The 21,776-nt window shown below is 40.9% G+C and overlaps 2 protein-coding genes across 3 annotated transcripts in view; one reads left to right on the top strand and one right to left on the bottom strand.

Annotated features, from left to right (window-relative positions):
• Positions 1-5,894: 5,894 nt before the first annotated feature.
• Positions 5,895-10,517, bottom strand: rabl3 (RAB, member of RAS oncogene family-like 3). 2 transcript variants are annotated; one of them, XM_039014133.1, is made up of 8 exons: positions 10,421-10,517; positions 9,992-10,083; positions 9,646-9,775; positions 9,436-9,550; positions 9,129-9,279; positions 8,810-8,881; positions 7,154-7,192; positions 5,895-7,030 (listed from the first exon to the last, which is right to left on the bottom strand). In XM_039014133.1, exons 1-8 carry the CDS (start codon positions 10,464-10,466, stop codon positions 6,974-6,976), a joined length of 702 nt encoding a protein of 233 aa, XP_038870061.1. In that variant the 5' UTR covers positions 10,467-10,517; the 3' UTR covers positions 5,895-6,973. The 2 variants fall into 2 exon arrangements, with proteins under 2 accessions (XP_038870061.1, XP_038870062.1); XM_039014134.1 differs by having other exon boundaries at positions 9,998-10,083.
• Positions 10,518-10,687: 170 nt separating this feature from the next.
• The window catches only part of gtf2e1 (general transcription factor IIE, polypeptide 1, alpha), a 45,855-nt gene continuing 34,766 nt past the window's right edge, over positions 10,688-21,776 (top strand). Inside the window, exons 1-2 of the mRNA XM_039014922.1 lie at positions 10,688-10,770; positions 11,233-11,881. Coding sequence (XP_038870850.1) covers positions 11,434-11,881 — 448 coding nt within the window. The 5' untranslated portion in view covers positions 10,688-10,770; positions 11,233-11,433. The remainder of the gene's footprint in view (positions 10,771-11,232; positions 11,882-21,776) is intronic.

The following is a 21,776-nucleotide window of genomic DNA, read 5'->3' as shown; positions in this document are numbered from 1 at the left end:
GGAAGTTTACATACACTTTAAACACATTAAAACTCGTTTTTCAACCACTCCACAAATTTCTTGTTAACAAACTATAGTTTTTTCAAGTCGGTTAGGACATCTATTTTGTGCATGACACAAGTAATTTTTCCAACTATTGTTTACAGACAGATTATTTCAATTATAATTCACTCTATCACAATTCCAGTGGGTCAGATGTTTACATACACTCAATTGACTGTGTCTTTAAACAGCTTGGAAAATTCCAGAAAATTATGTCATGGCTTTAGAAGCTTCTGATAGGCTAATTGACATAATTTGAGCCAATTGGAGGTGTACCTGTGGATGTATTTCAAGGCCTACCATCAAACTCAGTGCCTCTTTGCTTGACATCATGGGAAAATCAAAAGAAATCAGCCAAGACCTCAGAAAAAAATTGTAGACCTCCACAAGTCTGGATCATTCTTTGGGAGCAATTTCCAAACGCCTGAAGGTACCACGTTCATCTGTACAAACAATAGTACGCAAGTATAAACACCATGGGACCACACAACCGTCATACCGCTCAGGAAGTAGATGCATTCTGTCTCCTAGTGATCAACGTACTTTGGTGCGAAAAGTGCAAATCAATCCCAGAACAACAGCAAAGGACCTTGTGAAGATGCTGGAGGAAACAGGTACAAAGGTATCTATATCCACAGTAAAACGAGTCCTATATCGACATAACCTGAAAGGCCGCTCAGCAAGGAAGAAGCCACTGCTCCAAAACCGCCATAAAAAAGCCAGACTACGGTTTGCAACTGCACATTGGGACAAAAATTATACTTTTTGGAGAAATGTCCTCTGGTCTGATGAAACAAAAATAGAACTGTTTGGCCATAATGATCATTGTTATGTTTGGAGGAAAAACTTTTTGCTCTGACATGCAGTCAACTGTGGGACCTTTTATAGACAGTTGTGTGCCTTTCCAAATCATGTCCAATTAATTGAATTTACCACAGGTGGACTCCAATCAAGTTGTAGAAACTTCTAAAGGATGATCAATGGAAACAGGATGCACTTCAGCTCAATTTCAAGTCTCATAGCAAAGAGTCGGAATACTTACGTAAAGGTATCCGTTTTATTTATTTTTTAATACATTTGCAAACATTTCTAAAAATCTGTTTTAGTTTTGTCATTATTGGGCATTGTGTGTAGATTGATGAGGAAAAAATGAATGTAATCTGTTTTAGAATAAGGCTGTAATGTAACAAAATGTGGAAAAAGTCAAGGGGTCCGAATGCGCTGTATGTAAAGGGTTGTTTATGCTACATGGACCTGTTACTACATTTGAAAGTGATCAAAAGACTTAGTTTAGAATATCTACATAAATTCAGCAATTGCATTCTTCTCTTATTACTCTGTAGGCTACTGACCTATTCAAAGCTTCCTCGACATCTCATCATACATCTATCTGCCTGTAGTTATTGAACTCAACCTGCTGGAGGTTTGTTTGTTGTGATTGAGTGGGGAGAAATAGCTGCGGGCAAGGTTCTGACAGATGGATGAGTCTAGGTGATGGCAAGGACACACCCAAGAAACATCCACATCAAACCACACCCCCAAGCAAAACTCACTTCTGTCATTGCCGCCAGAATTTCTTGAAGAACAACCCAAAAAGTGAGGTCAAACCAGCAGGTGAAGTTCCCCTTTAAGCCCATATTTTATCATAATTATTTATAAAAAATATCCGTCAGCGGTATTTTGCGAAGGGGGCACACTGACTGCACCAGTACACTCATCCAACCCCACTTATTCTCCCTAGTAAGTGGTTTCTTCCACAATGCGCCTCGAAGGAAAGATATGCTAAGCAGGATGCTAGATACTCAAATGGATCAGAACAATCGGAAGATCAATGGCAGTCACAAAAGAAGATGGCGGACAAGAAATAAAAAAAGGAAGAAAGAGGAACATACAGTATTATGAATAATTATGGAGTATAGGATTGCACAAGCAAACTGGTGGAAGAAAAGATGGCAGATAAGGAAAAAAGGAGGAAAGTGGAATATGTTTTGAAGGAATATGGAATGAAGGATCGCACAGAACTTTTAGAAGAGCTATAGAAGGAAAGTGAACGTGACGAGGGTTAATTAATTGTGGTTGGCAGGTGCAGTGATGACCGCTGAGAAGGAGCTGATTGTTGAGGGAAGCGGTGTGGTGAGGAAGGTTGTGTCAAGTGCAAAAAGAGGGATACGTGCTCCAGTAGCTAAAAGATGGAATCTGGCAGAGAGCATGGATGTCATACCACCGAGTTTGGGCCTCATCCCGAGGATGAAAAGGATGAAAAGGATGATTCTGGCCAGAAGGAACGGGTGCTCCGGATCACACAATTAGGGACAAGAAATGTGACTTGCTTTGTTCTCCAGAGAGGGCGCGTTGAGGTGGATCAGTTAAAATGGAAGATTCCTGGTGTCTGTGATGCCCGCCATTTGGTGTGACGCAGATCCGGTGGAGAGCGCGGGGAAATGTAGAGGACATAGACTGGCCCGCTAACTTTTTACGTGGAGTCTTTGCCCGACAATGTCAAGTTAAGAAGTATAAGGTATCCCGTGAGAGCTTTAGTTCCAGAAAATACTACTGTGTTTTAGGTGTCAAGTTCATGGGCAGGTTGCAGCAGTGTGTAGGAGGGCGATTCCTAGATGTGAGAAGTGTGCTGAAGGGCATGAGATGAAGGAATGCGTTGTACCGGTGGAGAAAATGTGTAGTGTCGGTGGAGAAAGTTGTGTGTGTTAGTTGTGGGGGTGCCCATGGGACTGGAGATCGAAGGTGTCCAGTGAGAGAATGGCAGGTTGAGGTTGCCAGGGTTACAGTAGTGCAGAAAGTGTCGTATGCCGAAGCTGTGAAGAGAGTGGTAGAGGATGATGGCTACAGGGTGAGGGATAGTGAGAGGATTCCTGTGAGTAGGCAGAGATCAAGAGAGAGAGAGATGGGAAGAATATGTGCTTCAGTAAGGTGGGCGTTTTAGCATTTATAGCCACGGTTGTCAGTTGTACTGCAGAAATGGATCGGAAGTCACAGAAAATAGAGGATAGGGTGGCAGTGGCAGAGAAGTACTTGGGATTGCGAGGATTTACGGTTGCAGGGGGTGTTGAGTGGTAGTGTTCTGTCCTCTCAGACCATTACGGGTCTGGAGTAGGATTAGATAGGGTTAAATAAGGTAATGGGGTGGTTTTCCTTTTCTCAAATGTTGATTTACTGTATCAAGAATGTAATGTTGGTAGGCCGTGAATGGTCTCACACACACCAGTACAGTAGCTCTAAAAGTTGGATAAGATTCGCCAACCAATTCGTAAAGAAGAAGATACTCTAGTCTAGTGCATGCAAACAGTATCGTCAGTGGAGGAGAGAGAATGTAGAGCAGCAAAGTGTTTGATGTGATTTTAGCTGGCGGTGATGGGCAGGACTCTCCGAAGGTATGTTTGTAAATGTATTTGATAAAGCTATGTAGTCCATTGATTCCTTCCTGATGAATAAATAAAACAAATGTTTCGTTTCTCTGTAATACTAGCCACCTAGCAATTTTATGAAGTTGGCTTTAGCTAGCCAGCTACTGTAGATAGGAAGTTGGGAGATTGAGAACCTAACTATCTACCAAGCCATTTCAGGATATCAAATAGACATCATTTTGACATAGAATTAGGAATACCGATTATGTATCTAGATTGCAGGAAAAATCTTCAGGTGTTTGAAAAATGCTAAATTCCACAACACCGCTTCGGACCACCCTCTAAAATAATGGGTGCATGACGCTCCTGTGTGTTTGTGTGTGTAAAAAAAAAAGAATGTAATACTTTAAATGACTTAAGTCGTTTTTTGGGTTATCATTACTTTACTATTTATATTTTTGACAACATTTACTTATACTCCACTACATTCCTAAAGAAAACAATGTACTTTTTACTCCATACATTTTCCCTGACACCCAAAAGTACTCGTCACATTTCGAAAGGAAAATAGTCCAATTCAAGCACTTATCAAGAGAACATCCCTGGTCATCCCTACTGCCTTTGATCTGGCAGACTCACTAAACACAAATGCTTCATTTGTAAATTATTGCCTAAGTTTCACCTGGCTATCCATCAATTTTTTTTAAAAGAAGAAAATTGTTCCATCTGGTTTGCTTAATATAAGGAATGTGAAATGATTTATACTTTTGATACTTAAGTATATTTTAGCAAATACATTTACATTTGATACTTAAATATATTTAAAACCAAATAATTTTACTCAAGTAGTATTTTACTTAATCATTTTCTATTAAAGGTATCTATACTTTTACTCAAGTATAACAATTGAGTACTTTTTCCATCACTGACCCTAACTAACTTTGTGTCCCCTCTAAAATAATGACGCCCCTACAGCAGGGGTAGGCAAATAAATCAGCAACATGCCATCAAAGGACCAACACATAACCATTTTCAATAGGTGGCTTGCCATGACAAGACTGCAAGCCGCAAATGCAAGGCCACCAACCAGCCGCCTACGAAGGCTTTTCAACAGGCTAAGATTGGTGTCCTGGGTGGTTGCTAGCTAAGCAGGAATACATACATCCTCCGCTCCAGGGTGAAGTTCCTCTCCCCAAATCCTAACCTTAAGCGTTAGTGAGGAAAATGCAAGACTGACCCAAGATCAGCATCTAGGGGCAACTTCCCCCTACACCCCATCCTCCTGAGGTTGTACAACACCCAAACAAAAAAGGATGGAATCTGAAAAGTCAGGAGACAAACTCCAGCTGCTTTCAGACCCTGCTCTGGCCAGAGATACAAAGTAATCAAATTACATTAGGTACAGGCAGTTGTTTGAATGTCATTTCAACCAAAAAAACTGATTGGATTTGCAAAGTCATCAACATAAAAGGGATTTCAGGAACGTTTCTTTTTTTTCACCCAACTTTTTACCTAAATCCAATGACATGGTTCAAGTTGTTGACCTCACGTTATTTTACAACTCAAATGTAAATCAAAAGTTGACGTTGAACTGACGTCTGTGCCCAGTGGGAGGGCACATCAACCGCCTGACTATTAGTTCCTAGGACACATTCTCTACACTTTAATCATGGCTTTTACCCAGACACACCTATGATTGTGTACATTGTTGCTTGACTGAATACGAGTCAGCTAACTGTATCTGACAGAATTATGTAAATCGTTTTTTTTGTGCCGAGTGCTGACTTGAACAAAATTAATAAAAGGGGATGTAATCTAATATCTGTTCCTACCCATTTGAAACAGTGATTCATAGCACACGTCCATAGTTTACAGCAGGGCTGCAAACGCACCTTGTCCTCTTACCCTCAGTTGTTTTCTTATAGGCTCTATGATTTCCCGGCAGTCAAACTCTTAAGACAGAATATCTGCAAGCACTAAGGATGGTGTCCTAGCCCAAAACGTATAAGACGATGTATTATGACCCATACAAGACACCACAGGAAGCATCCCATGCTTACACCCAGAAAATACCTTGAGTCCTGGATTATTTTAGTCAAAATGTTAATTTGTATTCAGATTTCTATGTTGTTATCATTTTATAACAAATCATATTGGAAAATAAATTTAAACACTTACTGTAAATCTTTACTGTGTCATATTATGGGTAATCCTGAATGAATCGTGAATGACTTAGAAAGTTACAGCTGCACAAATATCAGAACCCCAAGACATGCTAACCAAGACTTTCTCGCTCATCATTACTCACAATTCATCCAGGACTATCCATAATCATGTTAGCATCCACATTAATGTAGAAGTGTTTAGAAACATATTATATTCTTATTTACAATAAGTGACTCAAATGACACAATACATGATTCACCATTAATTTCTATTAGGCACAAAAATAATCTAAAACACAATCCAAACAAACAGCAAATGCATCCAACAAACGTATAGAGTCACATGCTTGATGTAGTCATTGCGTGCTATGAATATGGGACCAAATAATACACTTTTTACTACACAAGTGAATTTGTCCCAATTACTTTTGGTTCCCTAAAATGGAGGGACTGTCCAAAAAGTGCTATAATATCTAAAAGGTTCACCCAATATGGATGAAAATACCCTCACATTAAAGCTGACAGTCTGCACTTTAACCTCATAATCATTGTATCCTTTTCACATCCAAATCCAGTACAGAGCCAAAACAACAACAAAAGTGTCACCGTCCCAATACGTTGAGCTTACTGTATATGCTAATGAGGAATGAGGGGGACGATTAGGTGGCCATGATGGAAATGGGGCCAGGTTGAGAATTTAGCCAGGACAATGGGGTTAACACCCCTACTCTTGCAATAAGTGCCAAGTGGGTTTGACCACAGTATTATAGATCCAATGCAGCAGTTCTCAAAATTATTTCTGGGTAACAAATGTGATTGTTTAAAGTTGGCAACCTCTGGAACGGTACCTTTTCTAATATCCATTATGCCAGAGAAGAGCATTCCACACTTTGCCTTCTCCTGTACTATACACACAAACACACAGGACAGGGCAAAGTGAGGAATACTGTCCTCTAACCTAATGGATATGGCTCTATGCTACTAGAAAAAGGTACTGTTCCAGAGGTTAAGAAGCTATTTCTCAATCAAGAATTGTGCTAGGACTGTCTGGGAGTGGTCTGAGTGGAGAGGGGAAAACTAGCTATTATTGGCAGAGAGGTTTGGAACTTTCTTATTGGTCTATTAACTACATTTGTCACCAGGCCAAAAACATTCCACCACAACAAGCTGAAATTTCACTCAGTGTTTTCAAACAGCTGTTACACTAAAAGGAAATGATCACAATATTATTCCAACCTCAGTGTGAAAAAATATATAAAACACAGAAAAATCACATTTGACTGCACTGTGCCTTTAACAGAGATAAAAAAAAGCATAAGAGAGAGAGACAAAGTACACTTGTTGAGTGAGGGACTGTACTGAAGCAGGTTGAAACCAGAGGCCCCAGCACTGTCCACCTCTATCTCAGTCGTAGTGAACGCTTTTGAAGTTGAAGCGTTTCCTCTCTGTGAAACCTGTCATCTGGAGAGAGGAGGAGAGATGGATTTATGTTTCAAGTCCAAAACTGATAAAGTAATGGTTTCAAAATTGGAAAGACCAGAGCAGTGTATCATGTTCATTATGGATACATAGACAATCACTTACTTGACTAGGGTCTCTGGTGAAGTATCTCTTCTCTACGACCTAAAATAAAAGACAAGTATTACGTTTTTTTTGTACATGCTCATGGACTCTGAATAATGAACACCCATGTATAGAAAGAACAGTATCCAGTGCCGTCGGAAAGTATTCAGACACCTTGACTTTCCACATTGTTAGGTTACAGCCTAATTCTAAAATTGATTACATTGTCCCCCCCCCCCCCTCAATCTACACAGAATATCCCATAATGACAAAGCAAAAACGGGTTCAGAATTTTTTGCTAATTTATAAAAAAACAAAAAACAGTAATATCACATTTACATAACTATTCATACCATTTACTCAGTACTTTGTTGAAGCACCGTTGGTAGCAAGCTTGGCACACCTGTATTTGGGGAGGGTGTCCTATTTTTCTTTGCAGATCCTCTAATGCTCCGTCAGGCTGGGATGGGGAGCGTCGCTACACAGCTACTTTCAGGTCTCTCCAGAGATGTTCGATCGGGTTTAAGTCCGGGCTCTGGCTGGGCCACTCAAGGACATTGAGACTCATGAGTTGTCTTGACAGTGTGCTTAGGTTTGTTGTCCTGTTGGAAGGTGAAACTTCACCCCAGTCCTGAGTGCTCTGGAGCAGGTTTTCATCAAGGATCGCTGTACTTTGCTCCATTCATCTTTGCCTCGATCCTGACTAGTCTCCCGGTCCCTGCATCTGAAAAACATCCCCACAGCATGATGCTGCCATCACCATGCTTGACCGTAGAGATGGTGCCAGGTTTCCTCCAGACATGATGCTTGGCATTCAGGCCAAAGAGTTCAATCTTGGTTTCATCAGACCAGAGAATCTTGTTTATCATGGTCTGCAAGTCATCATGTGCCTTTTACTGAAGAGTGGCTTCCATCTGGCCACTCTACCATAAAGGCACGATTGTCCTTCTGGAAGGTTCTCCCATCTCCACAGAGGAACTCTGGAGCTCTGTCAGAGTGACCATTGGGTCACCTCCTTGACCAAGGCCTTCTCCCCCGGTTGCTCAGTTGGCCAGGCAGCCAGCTCTAAGAAGCGTCTTGATGGTTCCAAACTTCTTCCATTTAAGAATGATGGAGGACACTGTTCTTAGGGACCTTCAATGCTGCAGTCATTTTTGGTACCCTTCCGCATATCTGTGCCTCAACACAATCCCGTCTTGGAGCTCTACGGAGAATTCCTTCGAAGCTCATAGCTTGGTTTTTGCTCTGACATGCACTGTCAACTGTGAGACCTTATTTAGACAGGTGTGTGCCTTTCCAAATCATGTTGAATCAATTAAATTTACCACAGGTGGACTCCAAGTTGTAGAAACAGCTCAAGGATGATAAATGGAAACAGGATGCACCGGAGTTAAATTTTGAGTCTCATAGCAAAGGGTCTGAAGACTTACGTAAATAAGGTATTTCTGGTTTTTATTTGTAATACATTTGCAAAAATGTCTAAAAACCTGTTTACTCTGTCATTACAGGGTATTGTGTGTAGATTGCTAAGGATTTTTATTTATTTAATCCATTTTAGATTAAGGCTGTAACGTAACAAAATGTGGAAAAAGTCAAGGGATTTGAATTCTTTCTGAAGGCACTGTATTAAGGGGGTTAAAATATGTAAGAAGAAGCAGCCGCTTCTGAACATTTCACCTTGTCAAAGAATCTGCTCAACTTTACAGCGTTGGACGTGCCTGCAGCAAAGTATCTTTGGTTGGTGCAATCCTGTCATGAGAGTCGAGGACAAAACATGACCTAAACCCCAAGCCTCAATGCAAAAAGGTTAAAAATGACTTCCACTACCTGTAGCTTATTCAATAGATGTTACAATACTAATGTGTGCCCACACATTGGCCTTTTATTGTTAGCAAAAGTACATTGCTGAAGCAAATAAGGTTTTCTTTGACCGAGTGATGGGTAGCTCAGAATCCATAGAGGCCTAGAAGGATAGTTGAGGTGAGGCTTCACCTACCAGGTTGATCTCCTCCGCGTTGAAGTCTTCAGACAGGAAAGCTGTCCTGGTGAGAACATCATTCCTCTTGTTCTCTGGGATCTGGTCAAACTTGGTGCCGATCAGGAGCAGAGGCACTGAGCTATCAGCAAACTGTTCTCTGTCATAATCACTGGAAGTATTCAGGCAAGACATTCAAGATAAGACTTTCAAGAAGTACATACACTTTCTCAAAGTGCCTATAGAGGATAGCAACTTCTATTTAACAAGCTTTAAAATTTATTAAATTGAGGTAAGCTATTTGATTCCAGCAGTAGTAGATACTTGCCCATTTGAGACGATTACCCCCGTTGGGGAGGAGTCTTTGTTCAAGGCTTCTAGTGACCAGCGATACAGATTCTGGGAGGATTTCTTGTTCGTCAGGTCGTGAACTAATACAATACCTGTAGGGATACAATTATGTGTCATTACAGATATATACAGGTTATCATTTTCCTCATGTGGTGACTGACAGAGCCAGTCAGTGCTGCGTCTTTACCATTGACAGAGTTGTAGAAAACTGCTCTGGTGTTTTTCAGACTGCTGGCACTGCCCACAGATCCTCCAACATCCCATAATTCAATGTAGTAGGTCTTCTCCTCTGGAGTGCCCTCCTTGTAGTCGTGGACCTGTAAAACCAACTCTTAGAATAACCTTAGAATGTGTAAAGTAAAGTAATCTTCAGGAAAAAACAATGAGTCAATTAATGGACTAAAGTAACAAAGATAAAGCAACCGTTGAGTTTGAGTTTATTTTTTACAGGGGACAGTGCACAATAATCAACATTTCAGTAAAAGTGCCTGTTTTAGCCAGTCGGCTAATTTTCTACCGCAGTCCTTTCCTACCCGTACATCCACGGAGCAGCCTACAGTCCATGATGGATTTCCCAACACTTGGTTCTGACACAGCAGATGAACGAGTGAGGACTTCCCAACACCTGCCATGACAAAATAATTATAGTTAGTGAGACAAATCCAGTATTTTTCAAACACATAGCTAAGTTCACTTCTCTTGTCTAGGTATATTTTTAAGTGCATCAAGGGAAGCCATCAGCAGAGATTAGAAAATAAGATTCGACTTTTAGATGGTTTTCTAAAAAACTACTATAGGTAGTTAGCAAACATTAGCTATATGTCTAGCTAGTTTCCACGGATAGGAACAAGGGGGACATTAATGTTTTATATAAGCATTATATTTGACCAAACCATGTCGAACGACACAAAATTTACAAAAGACAATACGATTAGTGAGACATAAATCAATAGGATACCAACCTGAATCACCCAAAACTAACACCTTTACTCTGTCAAGAGACGCCATTTAATTGTTGTCCTGGAAGTAAATAGTAAAGTTCCAGCCCAAAGAATAATATTTGTTCTTTGATTGGTTTAGGAGAACGGTTTCCGTTTCAAACTGATCCACTTTTATAACAACAACATTGGAAATTGTGAACGTCAATCAAAAAATTGTTGCGTTGATTGGCTGTTAAAGTACAGCATGACATACAGCCAATCGGAATAGAGATTTTATTTCTAGATTTCCATGGCGAAAAAAATATAGAGAAAAGTACGAAGCAGATCATCCACAAGCTTTCAAGTTATTGCAAGAGAACACATGCAATTGAGTGAGTGTCGGATTTTCTGTATTTCATACATGTGTTGTAGTTAAAGCTAGCTAGCTCGTTTATTCTTACAGAGATCAATTGTGTTGCGCTAACCCGTGATGTAGCTAGCTGTAAACTGAGCTAGCTACTGTTAGCATAGTTGCTAGCTAGCCAGTTTGATTTCTATTCATTCCGTTTCCATTCGCGAGTATTAACTAACAGCAAAAAGTATCGTTTACTAAATAATATTTTGGATAACCATATAGTTTCTGCCTTACAGCCGGTTCATCTCTCATTTGGATATGTTTGACTGTAACTGTTATGACTTACAAGCTAGCTAACTACATTGCCACCCCGTCCACGTTGGATGAACACATGTTCATGTTTTTAACAGAGTTCCTTAGTTATATAATAATCCTACTGATGGATGGTGATGTCTACGTTTCAATACCAGATTGTATAAACAGTGTTCTTTTGTTGCAGATCCTACCACAGAGAAGGACCCCCTTGACCCCTTTCTGGGGTTTCTCCCCCTCAAGATCCTCTCCTTTCTGCCTGAAGTTTACCCACCCTCCTGTCCAACCACCCCATAGACACTTTTCAGGCTATCTATTGTAACCTTTACTTATTCCGTAAGCCACTCTCTCTACCAGTCTGCTACCCCATAGGACAGCCATATAGAAGATGTCAGAGCCAGAATTATTAACAGAGGTCCCTGCTTCGCTGAAGCGCCTGGCCAAGCAGGTAGTGCGGGGCTTCTACGGGGTGGAGCATGCCCTGGCTCTGGACGTTCTTATCCGCAACCCCTGCGTCCGAGAGGAGGACATGCTGGAGCTGCTCAAGTTTGACCGAAAGCAGCTGCGCTCGGTGCTCAATACGCTCAAGGGCGACAAGTTCGTCAAGTGCCGCATGCGGGTGGAGACGGCTCCCGACGGCAAGACCACGCGTCACAACTACTACTTCATCAACTACCGACTGCTGGTCAATGTGGTGAAGTACAAGCTGGATCACATGCGGCGGCGCATCGAGACGGATGAAAGGGACTCCACCAACAGGGCGTCGTTCCGCTGCCCCTGCTGCTTCAGCACCTTCACTGACCTGGAGGCCAATCAGCTGTTTGACCCCATGACCGGTGAGGAGAGAGAGGGTGGGGGGGAGTAGGTGGGATAATAGGGTTGAGGGAGGAGAGGAGGATGTGAGAGGGAGAGTTTTGCAACAGCATGAGACGGGCAGAGAGGCACTGGCGGACTTCCCATTAGGCAGAAGAGGCAATTGCCTCAGGCTTCACATCATCAAGGGTCCGCATGAGCTAGGCATAATATATAAACCTGCAGAAAACGTTAATGATGCACCGATATTACATTTTCTGGCCGATATCCGATGGTTTTCTTGCCCCCCCAAAAGATGATACAGATAATCGATATTTAAAATTGTGGCCTTTTAAGCATTCTAGTACAGTTAAATAGTTAACACAGACATGGACGCAGAGGTCTAAGGCACTACAGTCTCTTGTTTTCGAATCCAGACTCTATCACATCTGGCCGTGATTGGAGTCCCATAGGGCGGCACACAATTGGCCCAGCGTCGTCCGGGTTTGGCCAGGTAGGCCGTCATTGTAAATAAGAATTTGTTCTTAACTGACTTGCCTAGTTAAATAAAGGTTACATACACACACACCACACTGACCCAAAAAATATTTTGTTGGGATTTACTTATGTCAACATTACCAGTAAAACATAATCAAAACCTATTTATTTCACTTACTTGCTGTTTTGTTGTTTCTTCAGTCGTTTCATCCTCAACCTGGATTTCTATGGATAGCCGTTTGGGTCTTTGCGTGTCAAAAAAGATACACGTCAAATAGCACTCTTTGACATGTCACATAACACTATTTGACGTGTCAAATAAGCTTGTTGACCAATCAGGATCTGAATATCACTGCACGTCACATAATAATTTATCTCGTTCATACATTTTTTTAATGTAGTTATTACACATTGATTACACTATCACTTGTATTTCATATGTCACAACGATTCATCGATACGTATGCTGTGATGCTGGTGAAGTTGTCTCGCGCACCTACATTGCTGGTCATAAAAAAGCTAGCTAGCTCATGGATGCAAACAATGTTCTTCCCCAAAAACATAGCAAAATGACAATCTGTTTCAGGAGCTATAGTTAGCTTGCTAACTATATAGCTAGGTGTCATCCATCTAAACTAACCCTAATTTATAAGACAGTTCTTATTTCATTAATGGTGGTCGGACCCATCTATGTGAAGCTAGCCACAATAGTGGACTTTGAAGTTGGCCTTCATAATAAAAGTATGGCATAATTCTACTGTTCGTATTCATTTGCATCACTGTCAATGACATACTTTTATTTTGAAGGCAAACCGTGAATTTCATTATTGTGCCTAATCCTTATTGTGGCTAGATTCACAAAACAACCCAGTTCGGTCGAGCCTCACTAGCATGATGAAAGTAGCTGGCTGCTTTTAACGTTAGCTTTGGGCAACGGGGTTAAGTAGCTGGCTAGTTATTTATTTTCATGAACTGAAGTTCAATTTCAATAGGCGAACAACAATTGGCAACTTAGCTAATACTTACTCACAAGGACTCCTAAATTATTGCTAAGAATAATGAAAATGACTGCAGTTTCTACTAGTCAATGTTTTCAGACTAGTTGTATTGCTGTTAGCTAGGTACCAAGCTAAAGCTAGCTACCCCAGAGGTTGTGGTCGAACAAATGATGCTTTATTACCAACGCGGTATTGAAAACACATTGTTCGTGGCCGGTGTTTGCTTGTTTGCTGACTTTTTTTGTACAGCTTTGACTGTGCGACTGTATCTTTTTTGACACGCAAAGACCCAAACGGCATTCCATCGAATTTATGTCATGAAGATATTAGCAGTGACGCCATTACTGTGTAACTCCGGTAGGGCAACATCTGACAAATGGCGCACTTGGTAGTGTGTACCAGTGCTCGACTAGTCGGCGAAAGCCAACATCACCCACGACAGAGAACAGTTGATTGTCAGGGCATTGAATTCCTTTATCTTGGCTTTAATGGATTTCTCCTTTGAGTTGTCTCGCTGAAATTTCAAATGACTGCTCGACTTATAGACTGCTCGATCCACACAACAGACATTGTGGGGTAGTTTAGGGATGCTGTGTTGCATGTTTAGCACAACATTTTACCTGGCGTCATTACTTCATGTACCTACGTTATATAGGTGTGCACTTCTGCTTTGACATCGGGTTTTAACATCGGCATTAAACTAGACATCTTAATTTGTACTATTTTCTACATTGTAGAATAATAGTGAAGACATCAAAACTGTGAAATAACATGTAGTAACCAAAAAAGTGTTTAACAAATCAAAATATATTTTATATTTGAGATTCTTCAAAGTAGCCACCCTTTGCCTTGATGACAGCTTTGCCACACTTTTGGCATTCTCTCTACTAGCTTCATGAGGTACTCACCTTAAATGCATTTCAATGAACAGGTGTGCCTTGTTAAAAGTTATCATCATTACTTTAAGACATGGTCAGTCAATCTGGAAAATTTCAGGAACTTTGAACGTTTCTTCAAGTGCAGTCGTAAAAACCATCAAACGCTATGATGAAACTGGTTCTCATGAGGACCGCCACAGGAAAGGAAGACCCAGAGAATAAGTTAATTAGAGTTACCAGCCCCAGAAATTGCAGCCCAAATAAATGCTTCAGAGTTCAAGTAACAGACACATCTCAACAGCAACTGTTCAGAGGTGACTGTGTGAATCAGGCCTTTGTGGTCGAATTGCTGCAAAGAAACCACTACTAAAGGACACCAATAAGAAGAAGACTTGCTTAGGCCAAGATATACGATCAATGGACATTAGACAGGTGGAAATCTGTCCTTTGGTCTGATGAGTCCAAATTTGAGATTTTTGGTTCCAACCGCCACGTTGTTGTGAGATACAGAGTAGGTGAATGGATGATCTCCGCATGTGTGGTTCCCACCGTAAAGAATGGAGGAGGTGGTGTGGGGGTGCTTTGCTGGTGACACTGTCTGTGATTTTATATAGAATTCAAGGCACACTTAACCAGCATGGCTACCACAGCATTCTGCAGCGATATGCCATCCCATCTTAGTGGGACGATAATTTTGTTTTTCAACAGGACAATGAGCCAACACACCTCCAGGCTGTGTAAGGGCTATTTGACCAAGAAGGGGAGTGATGGAGTGCTGCGTCAGATGACCTGGCCTCCACAATCACCTGACCTCAACCCAATTGAGATGGTTTGGGATACGTTTGACCGCAGAGTGAAGGAAAAGCAGCCAACAAGTGCTTAGCATATGTGTGAATTTTTCACGACTGTTGGAAAAGCATTCCTCATGAAGCTGGTTCAGAGAATGCCAAGAGTGTGCAAAGCTGTCATCAAGGCAAAGGGTGGCTACTTTGAAGAATGTAAAATATATTTTGATATAACTCTTTTTTTGGTTACTACATGATTCTATAAGTGTTATTTCATGGTTTTGATGTCTTCACTATTCTACAATGTAGAAAATACAACAACAAAAAATTATATAAAAATGTAAAAAATAATAGTAGCGAGGCTATACAGGGGGTACCGGTAAAGAGTGAATGTGCTGGGGAATGGGTTAGTCAATGTAGGTAGAGGTAAAGTGACTATGCATAGATAATAGAGAGTAACAGCAGCGTCAAAATGTGTGTGTGGGAGGACAATGCAAATTGTACCGGTAGCCATTTGATTAGCTGTTTTGGAGTTTTATGGCTTGGGGGGTAGAAGCTGTTAAGAATCCTTTTGGACCTAGACTTGGCTCTCTGGTACTGCTTGCCGTGCGGTAGCAGAGAGAAAAGTTTATGACCAGGGTGGCTGGAGTCTTTGGCAATTTTACAGCCTTTTCTCTGATGCCTGATATAGAGGTACTGGATTGCAGGAAGCTTGGCCCCAGTGATGTAATGGGACGTATGCACTATTCTCTGTAGTGCCTTGCGGTCGGAGGCCGAGCAGTTGCCGTACCAGGCGGCGATGCAACCAGTCAGGATGCTCTCGGTGGTGCAACTGTAAAACCTTTTGAGGATCTGAGGACCCATGCCAAATCTTTTCAGTCTCCTGAAGGGGGAATAGGTTTTGTCGTGCCCTCTTCACGACTGTCTTAGTATGTTTGGACCATGATAGTTTGTTGGTGATGTGGACACAAAGGAACTTGAAGCTCTCAACTTGCTCCACTACAGGCCCGTCGATGAGAATAGGGATGTGCTCCGTCCTCCTTTTCCTGTAGTCCACAATCATCTCCTTTGTCTTGATCACGATGAGGGAGAGGTTGTTGTCCTTGCACCACACGGTCAGGTCTCTGACCACCTCCCTATAGGCTGTCTCATCGTTGTCGGTGATCAGGTGTTGCGTCATCAGCAAACTTAATGATGGTGTTGGAGTCGTGCCTGGCCGTGCAGTCATGAGTGAACAGGGAGTACAGGAGGGGACTGAGCGCACCCCTGAGGGGCCCCCGTGTTGCTCAGCATGGTGGATGTGTTATTACCTACCCGTACCACCTAAGGGCGGCCAGTCAGGAAGTCCAGGATTCAGTTGCAGAGGGAGGTGTTTAGTCCCAGGGTCCTTAGCTTAGTGATGCGCTTTGAGGGCACTATGGTGTTGAATGCTGAGCTGTAGTCAATGAATAGCATTCTCACTTAGGTGTTCCTTTTGTACAGGTGTGAAAGGGCAGTGTGGAGTGCAATAGAGAGAGCATCATCTGTGGATCTGTTGGGGCGGTATGCAAATTGGAGTGGGTTTAGGGTTTCTGGGATGCTGGTGTTGATGTGAGCCATGGCCAGCCTTTTATATCTCTCAGCTATAGTACAGACACTTCAAAACATACTTCCTTTTGATAAGATTTGACTGCCTGTTTTTCCATGTATGAAACGGTTATACAAACTTTGTGTTTTGTTTCTTCTCAGCTGCATCCAATTCAGTAACAACTGTCACAAAGGTTGTGACCCCTCGTGGATGCGCTCGGTGTTTGAGAGATTTTGTTCAATAGGCTCTAATTACTTACCCATGAATATGCACGGTTGGAAATATATCTCCACTCAACGTTGTTGCAAGCACTTGCAACCAAAATAAAGTGAACCATCTGGGTTAACTTGGTCATCCCAGATGAGGGAAAAACACAGTTTCAAAGCGTACTACACGTAATCGCTAGGTGTTACACAGGATTTAGCTAGTTAAGATGATGTGTAACTTGAGGGGTACTTACTTGTAATTAAATGTGGGCTTATATAGTACATTACCCATCATGACAAACTGGTCTTCATTTTAAAGCTTCTGGAAGTTTCACTTCATTTCTGTACCTTATGTTAAAGCTTCTGGAAGTTTAATTTCACCATGAGGACCAGGTTGTCATGATGGGTAATGTACTATATAAGCCCACATTTAATTACAAGTAAGTACCCCTCAAGATATACTTAATTTGAATTAGCTAAATCCTGTGTAACAACTAGTTATTACATTGTACTAGGCAGACATTACATGTACTACGCTTTGAGATAGTGTGTTTTGCCACATCTGGTATGCCACCCACGTTAGATCCCAGTCAGTGAGGTTGACCTACTGATAACAGTGCACATTCGAGGGAAAGTAATTAGAGCCTATTTAGCATAGACACCCAGCACATCCACGAGGGATCACAACCTTTTGTGACAATTGTAACTGTTTGCAGAAGCGTAGAAGCGAAACACTTGGTGAATTTAGTGGAAACATGCCCATTTGTAACCAGCATGGTAACAAGCATTAATTGTTATACCTCTGTAATTACATACTTCAATTACTACCAGTTAACTGTAACTTCTCAGTGTAATAACATATAACTAAAATACTTGTTAGTGTAATCGCATGTATTACATTGTAATCAGGACCCTTTAAAAGGAAGTGTTACTGAAAAACGGTTAGTGCTTCGTCCAAGCAAGGCATTTGATTGGTTTGACGTGTAGCGAGGCGTTACTGATTTACACCAGGTCTCCATCCCAATTTAGCTATTTTGCCATGAACTTCTCCAGGCTTACCCGTATTAGGGATGCCTGGTTTTCGATGAGGCTAGCTTGGGGGGGGGGGGGGGGTTCTCACACTGGGCTCTGCCTGGGGCCTTCAAATCACTAAATCTGCCCCTGGGTTGGGGAGAGGGGGAGATATTTTGGCAGTTAAAGCTGCAACATGTAACTTTTTAGGCAACCTGACCAAATTCGCATAGATATCTGAGTTAAATATCTGTCATTCTCATTGAAAGCAAGTCTATGAAGCAGTAAATCTGTTCTATGTGCGCTATTTCTATACCTCACCTTCTTTAAATTTAGTTTTTGCATCTTTTGCTTTTTGTGTTGTACACCAGCTTCAACCAGCTGACATACAATAGTTTTGGTTAGATGGTACAATGATTCTCAACACTATACTTGCTTGTTTTGTCACAAACTGAAATTAGGCGAACTATTAGATTTTTTAGCAACCAGGAAATGGCAGAGCGATTCATGCATAGTGCACCAACCTTCCAGGCTTTTCTTCTGCTGATCTGTGTATTCCATTGTCCCCAATATTCATGTTAGGAATATTTGGTCATTCATGGGTTCTTCCACTAGATGGCAGTAAATGCTAATAAAATGTAGATATTCTGGCTACATGCTCAGTTTGCGCTCCATGAACCACTGTCTGTCTGGGCCTTTTCTAGAGTTGGACCTCTACACGGCATGTGATCCAGTATGTTCTTCTCAGGGTTCTAGACTAACTTCGAACTCTAACCCTTTTTCAGTTGATGACATCAATTTTAGGTGACCTGATCATAATGTACCTGCATTCCATACAGGCTAATAATGACTAGCCATCATTTAAATGTTACCTTTTTAATTTGCGGGCTGAGCAAGTATCCTATAGTCTATAATGACCTATCCTCCATACACAAATAATTACATTTTAACTTGATAATATTATTTACATGGATTGTTTGGAGGGAATAAATAATACCTTTTTAAAGAACGGGAAAGGGGTTGTTATGGTTAGCTATGTTCTATAGTTGTAAAGACCTATAAAATCTGTTTTCTTTTGGTAAATTCTTTTTTTCCCAGTATTGTTTTTCCATGTTTCTTAGTTTATCTTGTTTTTTTTCAGGTTTTCACGTTCAAAATCAAACTTTATTTTTTTATATAAAAAAATAAATGAAATTGGATGTATTGTACATACATCAATTTATTGTACATACATCCAATTATTGTATTGTACATACATCCAATTTCATTTCTTTTTTTATATAAAAAAATAAAGTTTGATTTTGAACGTGAAAACCTGAAAAATAACAATTCTTAAACCACGTCAGTAGACCACTTTTGAGGCCTGGGAACAAAAACAACCAATAAAAGAGAACAATATATGCGCGAGACACATGCACATGTTTACATGGTTCTGCGCATGCACATGTTTACATGGTTCTGCGCATGCACATGTTTACATGGTTCTGCGCATGCACATGTTTACATGGTTCTGCGCATGCACATGTTTACATGGTTCTGCGCATGCACATGTTTACATGGTTCTGCGCATGCACATGTTTACATGGTTCTGCGCATGCACATGTTTACATGGTTCTGCGCATGCACATGTTTACATGGTTCTGCGCATGCTTCAGGTGATAGGAATCTGAACGCACTACCAGAGCTTTGAAAAGCTGATGTAATTATACTTTCCTGTGGATATGTCTCACATTCCTACTACCAAAAGGACCAACTGCATGGACAACCGGTAAAGTATGTTAAAATATAATTTTTTTTCAAAGCTTTTTTCTGGCTTGCAGAGGTCGTGTGAGGATACTTTCCTGATTTAAACACTAATTTCTGCCAGATGTAGAATTCAACGTCGGGTTTCCAGGCAAAGGAGAAGGCAACTGAATTCTGACACGGGTCGATTTTTGTCGGAGTGGATTGTCAGTGGACTGGAACAAAATTATAATAATTTGTACACTGCAATTTGACCACAACTAAGCACAGAAATAGATTTGTATTTGAATATAACAATGATTTCTTACCTTGTGATCGTGTCTCAATGTAATCGTCTCTTTTTTATTTGTGGTAATATTTGGGATCAGATTTCCTAAATTAATTTTTAGCTATATTCCTGGTGATTTCAGTCTTTTCTGACCAAAAATGAAAAACTCCCCTCCTGTCTTCTTCCTTCTCCTCCCTACGTACGCTGTGTAATAGGCTACCCTTACTGGGGAAAAAACACACATTTTACATGTCAAATACAATTTTACATGTGAAATAAAAAAAAAAAGTTGCTTGGAAGACTTCACGTGATATTTCACATGTGGATAATTTTCACATGAGATTGCATAGGTGATGCCCTGCAAACAAAAATGAGTCGTAAGGATGTCCCTGGAACATCAGTCAGTGTTTTCAACTTACATGTTAGAAAAATACTTTGACATACATGATTACATTGTGTATGTTCATTTATACAGTAATTATTATTTAACATGTCCACACCTGGGATTTGAACTCACAACCTCGTGGTTCATTGCATTCCGATCATCCCGCTACGCCATCACGTCTGTGTCAGTAACTGATTTCACCTGTATTCCTATGCTTTGGACTTCAAAGTAAATCTCAGCTTTGTTAAAAATACACTAAAGAAAATGGATTATAGTGATTCATGGGTAACATTTAGGACTGTGGCAGTCATGACATATTGTCAGCCGGTTATTGTCGTACAAATGACTGCCGGTCTTACAGTAATTGACAGTTAATTAACAAACACGTTTAGCATCTCCTGGCTTCCTCGCATACAAGCCGCATAGAAGCCTCTGATGCATGGCTTTGGAACATCTGCAATTAAAAAATTCTAATAAATCCATTTAGTATACACCATCACAATAAATACATTTATTTTAGGCAGGTTTAAAGAAACAAGAAGAACACTGAGTTGGCCTACTGTATGTTATCTGGTTGTGCGCCATGCTGTAGGTTTGTTAATTTAACAGACGAGATATGCTTATAAGTACTGTTATATGATTTTATAGTAAGAAGAATATAATAGAATTTATCTGAATAAAATAGAATTGGCTATGTTGAGTGTAAAAGTGACCATTTTGAAACAGGTCCTATATGCTAGATTATTTGTAAACTTTAGTTGAACGACAGATTTTTACCTTGTCAGCTCGGGAATTCAATCCAGAAACCTTTCGGTTACTGGCCCAACGCTCTAACCACTAGGCTACCTGCCACTTTAATAACTCTACCCACATGTACAGTGGGGCAAAAAAGTATTTAGTCAGCCACCAATTGTGCAAGTTCTCCAACTTAAAAAGATGAGAGAGGCCTGTAATTTTCATCATAGGTACACTTCAACTATGACAGACAAAATGAGGGAAAAAAATCCAGAAAATCACATTGTAGGATTTTTTATGAATTCATTTGCAAATTATGGTGGACAATAAGTATTTGGTCACCTACAAACAAGCAAGATTTCTGGCTCTCACAGACCTCTTCTTTAAGAGGCTCCTCTGTCCTCCACTCGTTACCTGTATTAATGGCACCTGTTTGAACTTGTTATCAGTATAAAAGACACCTGTCCACAACTTAAACAGTCACACTCCAAACTCCACTATGGCCAAGACCAAAGAGCTGTCAAAGGACACCAGAAACAAAAATTGTAGACCTGCACCAGGCTGGGAAGACTGAATCTGCAATAGGTAAGCAGCTTGGTTTGAAGAAGTCAACTGTGGGAGCAATTATTAGGAAATGGAAGACATACAAGACCACTGATAATCTCCCTCGATCTGGGGCTCCACGCAAGATCTCACCCCGTGGGGTCAAAATGATCACAAGAACGGTGAGCAAAAATCCCAGAACCACACGGGGGGACCTAGTGAATGACCTGCAGAGAGCTGGGACCAAAGTAACAAAGCCTACCATCAGTAACACACTACGCCGCCAGGGACTCAAATCCTGCAGTGCCAGACGTGTCCCCCT

This window comes from Salvelinus namaycush, chromosome 19 (assembly GCF_016432855.1).
Source record: "Salvelinus namaycush isolate Seneca chromosome 19, SaNama_1.0, whole genome shotgun sequence".
NCBI lineage: Eukaryota > Metazoa > Chordata > Actinopteri > Salmoniformes > Salmonidae > Salvelinus > Salvelinus namaycush.
This window is presented reverse-complemented; position numbering and strand designations above follow the sequence as displayed.

Coding starts and splice junctions, on each gene's coding strand:
- rabl3 (XM_039014133.1), bottom strand. CDS start 10,466: ATGGCGTCTCTTGACAGAGTAAAGGTGTTAGTTTTGGGTGATTCAG. Junction 9,776..9,991: donor GCTGCTCCGTGGATGTACGG/GTAGGAAAGGAC, acceptor TTGGTTTTACAG/GTCCACGACTACAAGGAGGG. Junction 7,193..8,809: donor TGAGCAGATTCTTTGACAAG/GTGAAATGTTCA, acceptor CTTTTATTTTAG/GTCGTAGAGAAGAGATACTT.